General features: G+C 38.4%; 1 protein-coding gene across 1 annotated transcript in view; it reads right to left on the bottom strand.

Moving 5' to 3' along the window:
• The window catches only part of CSMD1 (CUB and Sushi multiple domains 1), a 1985846-nt gene that overhangs the window by 564243 nt on the left and 1406159 nt on the right, over positions 1-15444 (bottom strand). The window contains exon 8 of the mRNA XM_070460176.1: positions 2291-2378. Coding sequence (XP_070316277.1) covers positions 2291-2378 — 88 coding nt within the window. The remainder of the gene's footprint in view (positions 1-2290; positions 2379-15444) is intronic.

Raw genomic sequence — 15444 nt, 5'->3', positions numbered from 1 at the left:
ACCGCGTCAGCTATAAACTAGCACATGCCAAGAGCGTCGCCTTGGCCTGAGCGACAGCAGCGGGCACTTGCCACCTGCCTCGGTGGAGACTGAGCCTTGTACTGCCGCCGCTGACCCTCAGCACCCCCGCCCCCCGAGGGGTTCAGGGTGGCGTTAGGCATGCGGTGCTCCAGCGAATCCCGTGGAGCTGGTCTTTAGATAGTTAGATATTTTCAGGAACTGATTTCAGGATCCTGTTAGGTAGTTAGAATAGGAAAAGGAGTTCAAAGCGGCTAAAAGACAAGGAAGGGAAAAGCCCACGAAAATGGACAAAAGGATGTCCAAGGGCTGGAGTGAAGACCTCAGGTAGAACAAGCAGCCCTCCCGGCTAGCCCAGTTTACACAGGGCAGGCCCGGGGGAGGAGGAAAAAACATACAAAAGGAGGAGCCAAAACCGCCTGGGGCCTCTCTTCTCGGGTCTTTTGGGTCTGCCCACCCTCACTCATCAGAGGCGGCACCAGCCTTTGCTTTTCCTAATAAAACTGAGCTATAACACTAGCCGGTTCATTGCTTCCAAGTTTTGCTGCGGTGAGACAGAACCCAAGAAATGACAAACTTCCCAGACAATCCCAGTCCTTGCATCTCTTCATATCTAGAAAAACACTAAATCCCTTCATGGTGACATCAGTTCCTTGTGACTAACAGGGAATGTTTTGCAAAGTAAGCGTTTGATTGCATTGGACTCCCCCTTCACTGAAATCTTCTGCATTGACCTTCCCCCACTGCCTCTTCGGAGCAGTCTCTCAGAGCTCTCTGCGGCGCTGTCTCCCGGCTGCAGTCCTCATTTGGCCCCAAATTAAACTTAACTCACAGCTCTCAAGTTGTGTGTGTGTGTGTTTAGTCCACAACGGTAACCATTCCAGTTGTCTATTCCATTTAAAACATGAACAATGTTATTGTCCAGAGTATTTCAGTAGCACTACTATGCCTGTGTTTCCTTTTCATGTAAAATATGTGTGTGTGTGTGTGTGTATAGTCATTTTACCAACTTCATTACAGTCACTCTACAGACAATTTCATTATTTCCTCTAGTCATAAAAAAAGACCCTGCTACTCCAGTTTCACCAAATAACATTTCTTCTTCCTTCCAAAAGCATTTCATTCAATTTTCAGCTCACTTTAGCAGGCTCAAATCTCTTTTTCTGTTTCTTTTTAAAAAATAATGAGATTATAAGGAAGAAAAACTTGCTCTTGCTCCCCTTTACTCTTTGACTTTGCAGCTTACCCCTGATACTACTACTCATCTTGTAAACTAGAGAATGTTCACTTTATTGAACTAATTAAAGACAAAAATCTAAAAAGAAATCACTATTATAATCACTACTTTATTCATAATGTAACAACTATAAAGCAGTCTGTACTAATCATAATGCAATAAAATGAATCATAACATTTTCTTCATAAATTGCATAGATTACCACTCACATTCATTATTATAAAAGTTTACTTAATGAAATAATTATAAGACTATAGTTAAATTTTTCATTATCTGTTTTTTTAAAACAATAACTGAACTGCATTAGAATTAGCTCAGATGATAAAGAATTTGCCTTTAATGCAGGAGACCAGGGTACAATCCCTGGGTCAGGAAGATCCCCTGGAAAAGGAAATGGCAGCCCACGCCAGTATTTTTGCCTGGAGAATCCCATGGACAGAGGAGACTGGAGGGCTACAGTCTATGGGGTTGCAAAGAGTCAGGCAACTAAGTGACTTAACACTTAAAAATTTTCTTTTCATGGGACGGTGTTGTTATTTAGTTCCTCAGTAGTTTTCAATTCTTTTGTGACCCCATGGACTACAGCTCACCAGGATCCTCTGTCCATGGGACTCTCCAGGCAAGAATACTGCAGTGGATTGCCATTTCCTTCTCCAGGGGGTCTTCCTGACCCAGGAATAGAACCCACATCCCCTGTGTCTCCTGCACTGGAAAGTGGATTCTTTACCACTGAACTACCAGGAAAACCTATATGGGAAGGTAGCAGATTAAAATCAGAAAAAAAATCTTGTACAGAAACTTTGATCAGACCCATTAAGTTGGATTTTTAATACTGGTTTATACAATGAAAGGAACAGACTCTGGAGTATCTGGAATTTTCCACCACAATGTGTTTTAGAATTCTACAGATATTATAGCTCCATGATAATTGAGAAGTTGCACCTTTTAATCAAAAGGTAAGATAATTAAAACTACAGGATGAAATGATAAAGAGTTAGAAAGTAATGTGCTATGGAAATAAATACTCTTTCCTACCTGAAGTCTGAACCCGCTCTTCTGCCATTCTCTGGAATCCCAGGATCTGGACACATGTCGGAGACCAAAGCAACACCTCCTTGAGTTACTGTAATAGAAACATTATGATACTGCTCAGAAAATAACCATATAATGACATTATATCAGACAGATTTGGTTCTTTAATGATTCCGCCTTAACATGTGATTTCTTTTAAGAATTCAGATAGTTAAACTAGATTAAAATAAATCTACTCTTATTCTTAAAGAAACAATTTTACAGAGGAGGCCAACAATCTTTGGTTGGAACTCTTTCTTCTCCTGAAGAAGTCTTAATACAATTAAGATTTTCTCATTAAGATCACATTTATGACAACTTACAATTAATAGCATGGTGGGGGAAAAAAAAGAGCATCATGCCATAAATAGCTTAGCTTATATAGAAGATAGCTTTCGTTCATTTCCATGGATGAAATGGAAGTGTTAATTTATCTATGAAGATCTATTATCTATTAAGATCTATACCTATATCTATATCTATTAAGATCTATTATCTATTTAGATCTATATCTAAGAGATATTTCACATAAAATTACTTATTATAGACATGAAGAATGCTTATCATTTAAGTTAAACAAATAACAATCTTCTTGTGCAGTGTGCTGATTTATTATTTGAATCTGTGTATAAATAGTCCTTCCTCCTGTTAGGATGTTGTACAATCATAGATTAGTTTTTAAAGTATTCATTTGCTTGTTAGAGTGGCCACTGCTCCCGTAACCATCCCACTATCTGAGTAGTCTAATCCAATCAAGGCGACATGCCCTCTTTCAAGAAATTTTCAACAATGATCTTGTGACTCAGTTCATTTCAATGACACATGAGAGGAAGCCTGCAGGAATGCTTCTGGGAAGACCTTCCTGTTAGCTAGTAGTGATCATCTCTTTTTCACTCTGGACCTAATCATGTTTGAATTTCAAATTTGTAATTCTGGGTACATCTTGTTACAGTACAGGTTTTTGAACCTGTAGTCAGTGGTCTACTAAAATATCTCTAAAATTTATTTTCTAAAAGTATTCTAGCTTCAATAGATTTTCAAACCTCAATAAAGAATTTAACTTTCACCATATTTTTTTCTGCCATCATCAGCTATGTAACTCCCACATTTGCTCAAGTAAAACAGTTACTACTGTGTCAAACGAAGTCATCCTCCTCAAGGTGGATGGCTGTCACTGTTTATAGAGGAAGTAGTCTACATTAGTGTGGTTCTTCCTTCACTGTTTTAGCGTGTCACACTGGTCTAAAGCGAAAGCAAAGTGAAAGTCGCTCAGTTGTGTCTGACTCTTTTTGACCCCATGACTATACAGTCCATGGAATTCTCCAGGCCAGAACACTGGAGTGGATAGCCTTTCCCTTCTCTAGAGGTCTTCCCAACCCAGGGTTCAAACCCAGGTCTCCCACATTGCAGGCGGATTCTTTACCAGCTAAGCCACAAGGGAAGCCCAAGAATACTGGAGTGGATAGCCTTTCCCTTCTCCAGAGGTCTTTCCAACTCAGGGTTCAAACCCAGGTCTCCCACATTGTAGGCGGATTCTTACCAGCTAAGCCACAAGGGAAGCCCAAGAATACTGGAGTATCCGGATAGCCTAGCCCTTCTCCAGTGGATCTTCCCGACCCAGGAATTGAACTGGGGTCTCTGGCATTTCAGACAGATTCTTTACCAACTGAGCTATCAACAACTTAAAGGCTTAGAAAGGTCTACCTCTATATCTTCTCTGTTTTTCCTCACATGGAATAGTATTAAAAAAGTTAATGACAAATTGAAGGAACCCACACAAATCAACTCAAAATATTCTGGATCTTTTTTTAAAGATAATGCCAAAGCTGCTTACTTATTCAAAAAAAAGAGGATTTAGTTGGACTTCTTCGAGAGCAGTGAATGAAATAGGTTAAGTCTGAATAGTTCGCAGATGGCAAGAAGATAACAAAAAATGATGACATAAATATTAATATGTTTGATTTTCTGAAACAGAGATAGGCGTGTAACAGGATAATGATAGAAATCCGTGGTGACAGGTTATGTACAAGAAAATAATGAGTCCCTCAAACTCAACTACCCAGTCTATCTGCATCATTAACAATTAACACCTCTCAAAACTGAAGCTTAAAGTTGCAAAGAATGATGGTGATATATCTGCAGGGTCCTGATGCCTCAGAGAAACATTTTCAAAAGAGAGGAATTCCTGTGCTTACCATCATTTTAACTCTAATTCTGTCAAATTATATCTTACCAAATATCATAGGACACATGCTATAGATACTAACAAATATATTAAACTTTAGTCAAAACCTTAGAATTTAAAATCAAAACTGGAATATTCAATACGTAGTTTCATGACCGATAATTAACTAATAGTAATTTAAGATGTAAAATTATACACATGGATGAACAGATACAAATCAGATAGTTTGTAAAAGACTTTGAATGAATTTAGATTTAAAATGTGGAAATTACATTAATATATACATAATCAAATGACTCTTTCAAAGCATGCTGGCTTTTACACTATCTCATTAGACCCTCACAAGGTTCCTATGAGGTATGTAAAACAGTAAAGAGCGTGCTTTTCCCATTAAATTGTAACCAAGCCGGGCCCTACAGGGCCTTCCCGGGACACTCCCCGCCCACGTCCCCTGCCTTCTTGTCTGTAGAATACTTGAGCCTCTTAAGTCTTCCCCAAGTTCAAAATAATAAACTAAATTAGAGAAGTGAGAAAATGTAGGAAGAAAGAAAAACAGTCAAGCAAGACAAAATAATAATACTTTAGCCATTAAACACGTAAGATTAAATTAAAGCCAGTTTAACCTTAGGAAACTACAAGTGTCATTTATACACATTTTAAACTGAATCCTTACAACTTTTCCATGAGGAGATAATGTCAAACCCATTTTCCAAGAAAGAACTGAGGACAGAGTTACCACTCAGTTGATTATACATCCAGGTTTCTTTTCTTACATTTGCTCCAGTGAGCTAATGAGATAGATAGTGTATACTAAAGGCCTTTGCAAATTAAAGTGAAGCTTTTAAAAATAATTTTTAAATTCTTAATAATAAAATTCCTTTTATATTAAAAATGAACCAAAAAGTAAAGGAAAAAGGTGTATTCATCTGTTATCTCCCAGTCAAGCATACACATGGGAAGCCATATGGTCCCAACCATGAGGCTTTAGTTCAAATGCCATCTGGTGGCAATTTTCTTGCAGTAAAAAAGACCAGATTCACAGGCTTTCCACATGAGGCCATTAGCCACCTTCAGAGCACTAGAACAATGAACTGACCAGATATTAAATCTTCATGTAAGATGCCATTTTTCAAAGTTAAAATTTAGTTTATATTAATATATCATTGGATAATAATCCAAAAAAGAAGTCATTAAAGTAAACTCACACATTTTAGTGATACTGCTCCTATAACTTATTATAGCATATTTTTGTTGTTGATATTTATTTCTTTAGAAACCTAAAGACATATTTCAGCAGGATTAATTTTGAGACTAATTCTAACCATTTTAAACTTTCAGAGAGGTGACATATGTTTCTAGTTGCATAACAATCAGGAACCTTGTTACACAAAACACATTCTAGTTGAGATTCCTCAGGTAGCAATATCTCCACTGTATCAATGACCTTTAGATGTCAAAAACCCCATGCTAGGCATATGTGTTTGTGAGATACTGTGAACCTCAGGTTTTCCTGCTGTAATCAGTTTGAATAAGTCAACACTGACAATTGTTCCTTCAACATTTAATGGACTCAGGTTTTACTGAAATAAAAAGCAACACCTACTTTTTAAGACATTTCCCTTTTTTTATTTGCAAGATGCTTTATCACGGTAAGCATGAAGCATCCATTATTACTCTTTCCTCAAAAACCAATACCTTGATTAAATATTCTTTCAAGAATATTTCAGTATTGTAGTAATTTCCTTCATTTAGCTATAACAGGGTTGTTTTCACTTAAACAGCATCACATGGGACATTTTCATATGCATAGTAGAATTGTTGGTATTTTTCTCCTTCTATTGAATATATGCACCATCTCTACCAGCTGTCAGTTTTGATCCCAGAATGACAAGCATATACTGACAAGCTTCATAGAAACTAAGAGCTTCTTGATGCAGGTGAAATAAGAGAGTGAAAAAGCTGGCTTAAAACTCAACATTCAAAAACCTCAGATCATGGCATCTGGTCCTATCACTTCATGGCAAATAGATGGGGAAACAATGGAAACAGTGACAGACTTTACTTTTTGGGCTCCAGAATCACTGCAGATGCTGACTGCAGCCATGAAATTAAAAGACGCTTGCTCCTTGGAAGAAAAGCTATGACAAATCTAGACAGTGTATTAAAAAGCAGAGACATTCATTTGCCAACAAAAGTCCGTGTAGTCAGAGCTATGGTTTTTCAAATAGTCACATATGGGTGTGAGAGTTGGACCACAAAGAGGGCTGAGCGCCAAAGAATAGATACTTCTGAACTGTGGTGTTGGAGAAGACTCTTGAGAGTCCCTTGGGCTGCAAGGAGATCAAACTCGTCAGTCAACTCTAAAGGAAATCAATCCTGAATATTCATTGGAAGGACTGATGCTGAAGCTGAAGCTCCAATACTTTGGCCACCTGTTGTAAAGAGCCAACTCACTGGAAAATACCCTGATGCTGGGAAAGATTGAAGGCAGAGGGAGAAGGGGACAACAGAGGACAAGATGGTTAGATGGCATCACCGACTCAACAGACATGAGTCTGAGCAAACTCCAGGAGATGATGAAGGACACAAAGATTTGGACATGACTTTGTGTCCATGGGGTCACAATGATGCGGATATGACTGAGTGACTGAATAACAAAGAAATAGGTGAAACAAGAATTGCTGACATTTTTGATAATAAATTCTTATTATCTCAACATTAGGGTTTCAAATGTGTAGTTTACATAGAAATCAGTTGTCAAAAACACATTGCTTTGATCTGAACTATTTTGGACCTCAGATTAATGGATGGATAATGAAACACCCATGAACAGTATGAAAAGGCAAACAGACATGACACTGAAAGATGAACTCCCCAGGTCGGTAGGTGCCCAATGTGCTACTGGAGATCAGTGGAGAAATAACTCCAGAAAGAATGAAGGGATGGAGCCAAAGCAAAAACAACACCCAGTTGTGGATGTGACTGGTGATAGAAGCAAGGTCTGATGCTGCAAAGAGAAATATTGCATAGAAACCTGGAATGTTAAGTTCATGAATCAAGGCAAATTGGAAGGGGTCAAACAGGAGATGGCAAGAGTGAACGTTGACAGTTTAGGAATCAGTGAACTAAGATGGCTGGAATGGGCAAATTTAACTCAGATGACCATTATATCTACTACTTTGGGCAGGAATCCCTTAGAAGAATGGAGCAGACATCATAGTCAACAAATGAGTCCAATATTCAGTACTTGGATGTAATCTCAAAAATGACAGAATGATCTCTGTTTGTTTCAAGGCAAACCATTCAATATCATAGTAAACCAAGTCTATGCCCCGATCAGTAATGCTGAAGAAGCTGAAGTTGAACAGCTCTATGAAGACCTACAAGACCTTCTAGGACTAACACCCAACAAAGATGTCCTTTTCATTATACAGGACTGGAATGCAAAAGTAGGAAGTCAAGAAACACCTGGAGTAACAGGCAAATTTGGCCTTGGAGTACAGAATGAAGCAGGGCAAAGGCTAATAGAGTTCTGCCAAGAGAACACACTGGTAATAGAAAACACCCTCTTCCAACAACACATGGACATCACCAGATGGTCAACACCAAAATCAGATTGTTTATATTCTTTGCAGCCAAAGATGGAGAAGCTCTGTACAGTCAGCAAAAACAAGACCGAGAGCTGACTGTGGCTCAGATAATGAACTCCTTATTGCCAAATTCAGACTTAAATTGAAGAAAGTAGGGAAAACCACTAGATCATTCAAGTAGGACCTAAATCAAATAACTAACAATTATACAGTGGAAATGAGAAATAAATTTAAGGGACTAGATGTGATAGAGTACCTGATGAACTATGGATGGAGGTTTGTGACATTGTACAAGAGACAGGGATCAAGACCATCCCCAAGAAAAAGAAATGCAAAAAAGCAAAATGGCTGTCTGAGGAGACCTTACAAATAGCTGTGAAAAGAAGAGAAGCAAAAAGCAAAGGAGAAAAGGAAAGATATACCCATCTGAACGCAGAGTTTCAAAGAATAGCAAGGAGAGATAAGAAAGCCTTCCTAAGTGATCAGTGTAAAGAAATAGAGAAAAACAATAGAATGGGAAAGACTAGAGATCTCTTCAAGAAAATTAGAGATACCAAGGGAATATTTCATGCAAAGATGGGCTCAATAAAGTACAGAAATGGTATGGACCTAACAGAAACAGAACATATTAAGAAGAGGTGGCAAGAATACACAGAAGAACTGTACAAAAAAAGATCTTCACAACCCAGATAATCATGATGGTGTGATCACTCACCTAGAACCATCCATCCTGGAATGTGAAGTCAAGTGGGCCTTAGGAAGCATCACTATGAACAAAGCTAGTGGAGGTGATGCTATTTCAAATCCTGAAAGATGACACTGTGAAAGTGCTGCACTCAATATGCCAGAAAATTTGGAAAAGTCAGCAGTGGCCATAGGACTGGAAGCGGTCAGCTTTCATTCCAATCCCTAAGAAAGGCAATGCCAAAGAATGCTCAAACTACTGCACAACTGCATTCCTCTCACACGCTAGTAAAGTAATGCTCAAAATTCTCCAAGTCAGGCTTCAGCAATATGTAAACTGTGAACTTCCAGATGTTCAAGCTGGTTTTAGAAAAGGAAGAGGAACCAGAGATCAAATTGCCAACATCTGCTGGGTCATCGAAAAAGCAAGAGAGTTTCAGAAAAACATCTATTGCTGCTTTATTGACTATGCCAAAGCCTTTGACTGTGTGGATCACAACAAACTGTGGACAATTCTGAAATAGATGGGAATACCAGACTACCTGACCTGCCTCTCGAGAAATCTGTATGCAGGTCAGGCAGCAACAGTTAGTACTGGACATGGAACAACAGACTGGTTCCAAATAGGAAAAAGGAGTATATCATGACTGTGTATTGTCACCCTGTTTATTTAACTTATATGCAGAGTACATCATGAGAAACACTGGGTTGGATGAAGCACAAACTCGAATCAACATTGCTGGGGAAAATATCAATAACCTCAGATATGCAGATGGCACCACCCTCATAGCAGAAAGTGAAGAACTAAAGAGCCTCTTCATGAAAGTGAAAGAAGAGAGTGAAAATGTTGGCTTAAAGCTCAACATTCAGAAAACTAAGATCATGGCTCCAGTCCAATTACTTCATGGCAAATAGATGGGGAAACAGTGGAAACAGTGGCAGACTTTATTTTGGGGGGCTCCAAAATCACTGCGGATGGTGACTGCAGCCATGAAATTAAAAGATGCTTACTTCTTGGGAGAAAAGTTATGACCAACCTCGACAGCATATTTAAAAGCAGAGACATTACTTTGCCAACAAAGGTCCATGTAGTCAAGGCTATGGTTTTCCCAGTAGTCATGTATGCATGTGAGAATTGACACATAAAGAAAGCTGAGTCCCGAAGAATTGATCCTTTTGAACTGTGGTGTTGGAGAAGACTCTTGAGAGAGTCCCTTGGACTCCAAGGAGATCCAACCACTCCATCCTAAAGGAAATCAGACCTGAATATTCATTGGAAGGACTGACATTGAAGCTGAAAGTCCAATACTTTGGCCACCTGATGTGAAGAGCTGACTCATCTGAATAGACCCTGATGCTGGAAAAGATTAAAGGTGGGAGGAGAAGGGGATGACAGAGGATGAGATGGTTGGATGGCATCACTGACTCAATGGACATGAGTCTGAGTAAACTCTGGCAGTTGGTGATGGATAGGGAGGCCTGGTGTGTTGTAGTCCATGGGGTTGCAAAGAGTTGGACGTGAATGAGCAACTGAACTGATCGAAACACCCACACACAATGGGCTTTATCTGTGAGCATCTAGGCTGTATTTTCAAGGTGTTTAATTTAATACAATATCAGACATCTTTACCTGGGCGCTCTCTCTCTTTCATCATTGCATACTTTAATTATTTCACTTTTAAGATACTAAAAATTGAATGCCCACTATCATAATTTTTATATTTTGGTCTTACTTAGTTCTCTTATTTCCAGTTAAGGTCATTGTCTTAAACTCTTAGTTTAATGTAATTTATTTTTATATCATAATGCAATAAACTATGCTAATATAATAAATGCATTATTGAGAAGCTCTTTCAAGCAAATTTTATCTGCTTTCTATTGTACAATATGTATAGACTATTTGGTCAGCATTCAAAACCTTCTGTCTTTCTAATATTATTCCAACTACCACCTGCAAGGATCTGATGCTCCAGGTAATCTTAAATACTCCAAATTCTCTCTCCGTTAAGCTTTTATTTCTCTTTAACACTGAACATTTAACATTTCTTTTAATTAATTGCTTTCCTGACAGAGGGAAGACCAAATAAATTTCTTATATGTGATATATTAATAATCATCCTCCAACTGCTACAATCACTATGGCAGCCAATAAATATTCGGAGAGGGATTATTTCCTTTATGCATTTTCAAGGTAAACCAAGGTGTTTATTTGCTATTCAAATAAAAATAATTATAAGAATATGCTAATACAAAATGGGTACAAATTAACAGCACCGTATCCTTTATAAGATCCCTGAGAGTGGTGCCCATCTCTGTACAATTCCACAGCATCCTCCAAGACGTTTACTAGGATGTATCCTGGCAGCACCCAGAGGAGCTGTCTCAGACCTCCACTTGCCCCACAGGTGCAGAGTGACCCCACCTGAGGACCAAGCTGCCTTAGCCTGGGGTGTCCTTCCTGTCGCTTCTGCACTGGTCTCTGTGAAAACGTAAGCACTCTGGACTTAGGAGTCATAAATAATGTTTAGGGCCTACTCAGAGATGTCTTATAGGATACCTAACCATTCCTGGTCTTCTAACATAAAAGACAGCATGTGACCAGGTCGACTAATATTACTATTTTGCATAGGATCTAAAATACTAGCATAATAACTCTGAAATATGAGAGAAAAGGGGGAAAAAGCTCAAAGTCAATGTACAGTATAATTGATTTCAGGACTATCTATCTATCTATCTATCTATCTATCTATCTATCTATACTGATTGCAGTACTCTATATATACATATATATGAATATATAAAATTAGTTTATACTTACATTTAAATACAGGTATTTAAATGTTTTATTTTAAAGGTAATACATTTAAATCGTAAAACCTTATTTGTCAATTACTAGATTTTAAAAATAGGAAATATTAATTATCTAGTAACGAGCACCCATAGAAAGTTTATTTCTCATAGTAGTTTATAAGTGATTTTAGAAGCTTGTATTTAAGTAAATACTGACTAATACAGTAAATGTAAATGATATCAGCATGTATCATACATTTTATGCATTATTTAGTTTTCACTTATGCTTATATATGTATTCATGTTACTAATTTTAAAATTTAAATTAATTTAAATAAATATTAAATAGATTCAACCAAATATATGTCAATAACTGTTATTTGCTTGTATAAAATAGTTAAATATATAAATATTGACAATATTTAATTAATATATAATATAAATGGTTTATCTACCTTATATTTTATAATATATTATTCAACATTATCAATGTGTGTTTACAGTAATACTATATAATAAGAGAATGCTTAGAATGTTTTTATGAATTCTAGGAGGGCAGAACTCAAATTGTCTGATTGATAATTTTTTGAAATGCAGAGTTTAGCATTAATATATCAGTAAATCAAACTGGTTTGGTCACTCTTAAAATTCTCATTATCTCAGAAATTTGTATGTGTAATTTCACTCTGAACTTTATTCAGATGTTTTGCAAATGTGAAATTAAGAAACAGCAGTGATTTTTTGGCTACTATAAAACATTTCTTACTGAATATTAATGGTCATTTGGAAACACACACAGCTTCGTTACTGTGGAGACAGTGGAAGACCCATGTCTCCAGGCTCAGGGGTTGGAGAGGAGGCGAACGGGCTTTCAGGGCAGGGAAGCTGGTCTGTGTGGCGCTGTCACAGTGGGTACACGCCACCACACCTTTGGCCAACCTCACAGAATGTACCCCACCGGGCAGGAACCCTCCTGTGAACTACAGACTGCGGGTGGTGGCGGTGTGTCCAGGTGGGCTTGTCCTTGGCCGCCAATGCGCTATCTGCTGGGGGCAGTGATGGTGGGGGTGGCTGTGCCTCTGTGCAGACAGGGCAGAGATGGAGAACCTCTGTGCCTCCCCCTCAGTTAACTGTACCCCTACAACTGCTCTAGAAAATAGCCCTTAAAAAATAAAAGAAGAAAGGTAACTAAAAGAAGGAGAAAGAAGTAAAGTAGGAGGTCCCAGAAGGAAAGAAGAAAAAGAGAATATTGGAAGGATTAAGAAGCAGAGAAGAAAGGAAAGATAGTAGCTCTAACCTTTGCTGGAAGGACTTGATAGTCTTGGGGGTAGATGGATCCTGCTCTGGAGGGAGAGGTGGAGGGGCTGGTGGGGAAGGGGGACACCAGGCAAGGCGACATGTGAGCAAAGGCGTGGAGGACTGAGAAATACAGAGAACCCAAGTCCAGAACTGAGACGGACGTCAAACTGTGAAAATGCATTTAACTGAGATTCCTCATTTCCAAACAACAACAACAACAATTATGTTCATTTCAGGTATAGAGAAAAGTGATTCAAATTAGTTTCTTTTCCATTATAGATTCTTCTTTTAAAAAAACTTTTTATTTTGTATTGGAGTATAGCCAATTTACTAAGTAAACATGAATTTGAGCAAACTTCCAGAGATAGTGGAGGACAGAGGAGCCTGGTGAGCGGAAGTCCATGGGGCTGCAGAACTGGACGTGACTTAGCGACTGAACTGCAATGACACAGCAGGCTAACAGATACTGCTGTGTTAGTTTCAGGTGATCAGCAAAGGTGCTCAGTCACACATACACATGATCCATTCTCCCTGACACTCCCCTCTGAGAAGCATCCTACCTACTTCATGTGTACATGCCACATGCCATTCAGATCTCTTCATCATGTGTGTGTATATGTGTATGTGTTTAGTTACATGTACTGATAATCTGAAACCTAAAATATATATGAATGACAGATGCTCCCCAACTCACAACTGATTTGACGTAACATCTTTTGACTTTATTGTGGTGTGAAAGAGATATGTGTTAATCAATGTGTGTTCAGTTTACCTCTCATGATGCTGGCTGGTGGCAGCAGCTTCAGTTTCCCGTCAACCGCGCAATCATGAGGGTCAGCTGCCCATACACTTAGAGAGGCTGGACCAGCAGCTGTTGTTTTTTCTTTAAGTACCCTTTTCAACAAATGGCATGGGCTCCCAGGTGGTACTGCCACCTGGGAGCCCTGCGTGCAGCCCTGCCTTGAAAAGATCCCTCTGGAAGGAGGAAATGGCAACCTGCTCCAGTATTCCTGCCTGGAGGCTCCCGTGGATCCTGGTGGGCTACAGTCCATGGGGTCACAAAGAGTCAGACATGACTGAAGTGACTTAGCACACACATTCAACGCTTCACTGTAAAATAAGCTTTGTTTTGGATGATTTTACCCGAGGCTAGTGTCCAGGGCAGAAGGAAATGGTAACCCACTCCAATGTTCTTGCCTGGAGAATCCCAGGGACGGGGGAGCCTGGTGGGCTGCTGTCTATGGGGTCGCACAGAGTCGGACACGACTGGAGTGACTTAGCAGCAGCGTCCAGGGCATGTTGAAGGTAGGCTGGGTTAAAGCCACAATGTTCAGTAGGTTAGGTGCACCAAATGCATTTCTACTTAACCATATTTTCAATTTATGATGAGTTTATCAGGACATAACCCCATTGTCTGTCAAGGTCTAAGATCTGTATATAGTTAGTATAAAGTATTGACTTTAAAATGTTTTCTTTGAACTTTGGATTTTTCACTTTCTTAAATAGTAAATACCACAAGAGTACACTTAATCAACATTTCACATTTTATTACAAATAGTAAATGGTGAAAAGAATAGCATTTAGGCTAATTTAGAACATCTTTCAAGCTGTTGGGATTAAATAGTGTGGGATTAAAAAAAGGGAAAGTAGACAGGCATTTTTATAGGGTATAAACTGAAAAATAAGATGGAAGGTTTGCTTTAGAAAAATCACAGAAATTTAGAGATGAAAAAATTTTTTAAAACGTAGCCAAGTCCTTCACTTTTCATTCTGGAGAGTAAAGTCCAGAAAGGTTAAGTGACCTTCAAGGTGTGGTGGGTGGTAGAACTGGGGTCAAACACAGATGCTTTAATGCCAGTGGGACCTTGTGCAGGCTTGCTATTGAGCCTTTATGAACCTCTATCTTCTCACCTGAAATAACTGCTATGAAGCATTCTTGTGAGGATTTAACGTCTTAGCTTTGCAGCATGCCAAGCAAGTCTTAATAAAAAGAATCCTTCTACCGGTATTTGCTCCTCTCCCCTTTTTGCTGTAAACTCCTTGGGCAAAATTATTTCTGTGTTTTCTTTCCACTGTAATATTCCATGAGTCTGTCTCTGTGATTCCCATCCTCAGTGAAATTTCATTGAGGGTTGTTATAACACAAGTTTATTTTATAAAAGACTAAGGAAATGGAAAATATTCCATGATAGACACAGAAAGAATGCAGGTAAAGTGATATTCTACTGAAAGCAACATGCAGCTTTCATAAAGTAAAAAAAGAGAAAGAAAGAAAAAAAAGAAAGATGACTTGAATAGGGCAAGCAGAGGATAAGACACAAATTTGGAACTGTCATTCAAACACACAGGGCTTAATGTCTCTCAGACAAACTGGTTGTATTGGAAATTGTGCCTTTCAACTTAGAAGCAAGTGGATTTCAAATTTTGTTTTCACAGTATTTACACTTGTTTCTTGCAGTGCTATTGTGATACATTTAAAAGCCCACAATAGATGTTAATATTTTTTTTAACAAACTCTGCATTTTTATTCATAAGAAGCAAACAATTCAAACGATTTTTTTATATTCTGA

This window comes from Odocoileus virginianus, chromosome 32 (assembly GCF_023699985.2).
Source record: "Odocoileus virginianus isolate 20LAN1187 ecotype Illinois chromosome 32, Ovbor_1.2, whole genome shotgun sequence".
NCBI classification, from domain to species: domain Eukaryota; kingdom Metazoa; phylum Chordata; class Mammalia; order Artiodactyla; family Cervidae; genus Odocoileus; species Odocoileus virginianus.
This window is presented reverse-complemented; position numbering and strand designations above follow the sequence as displayed.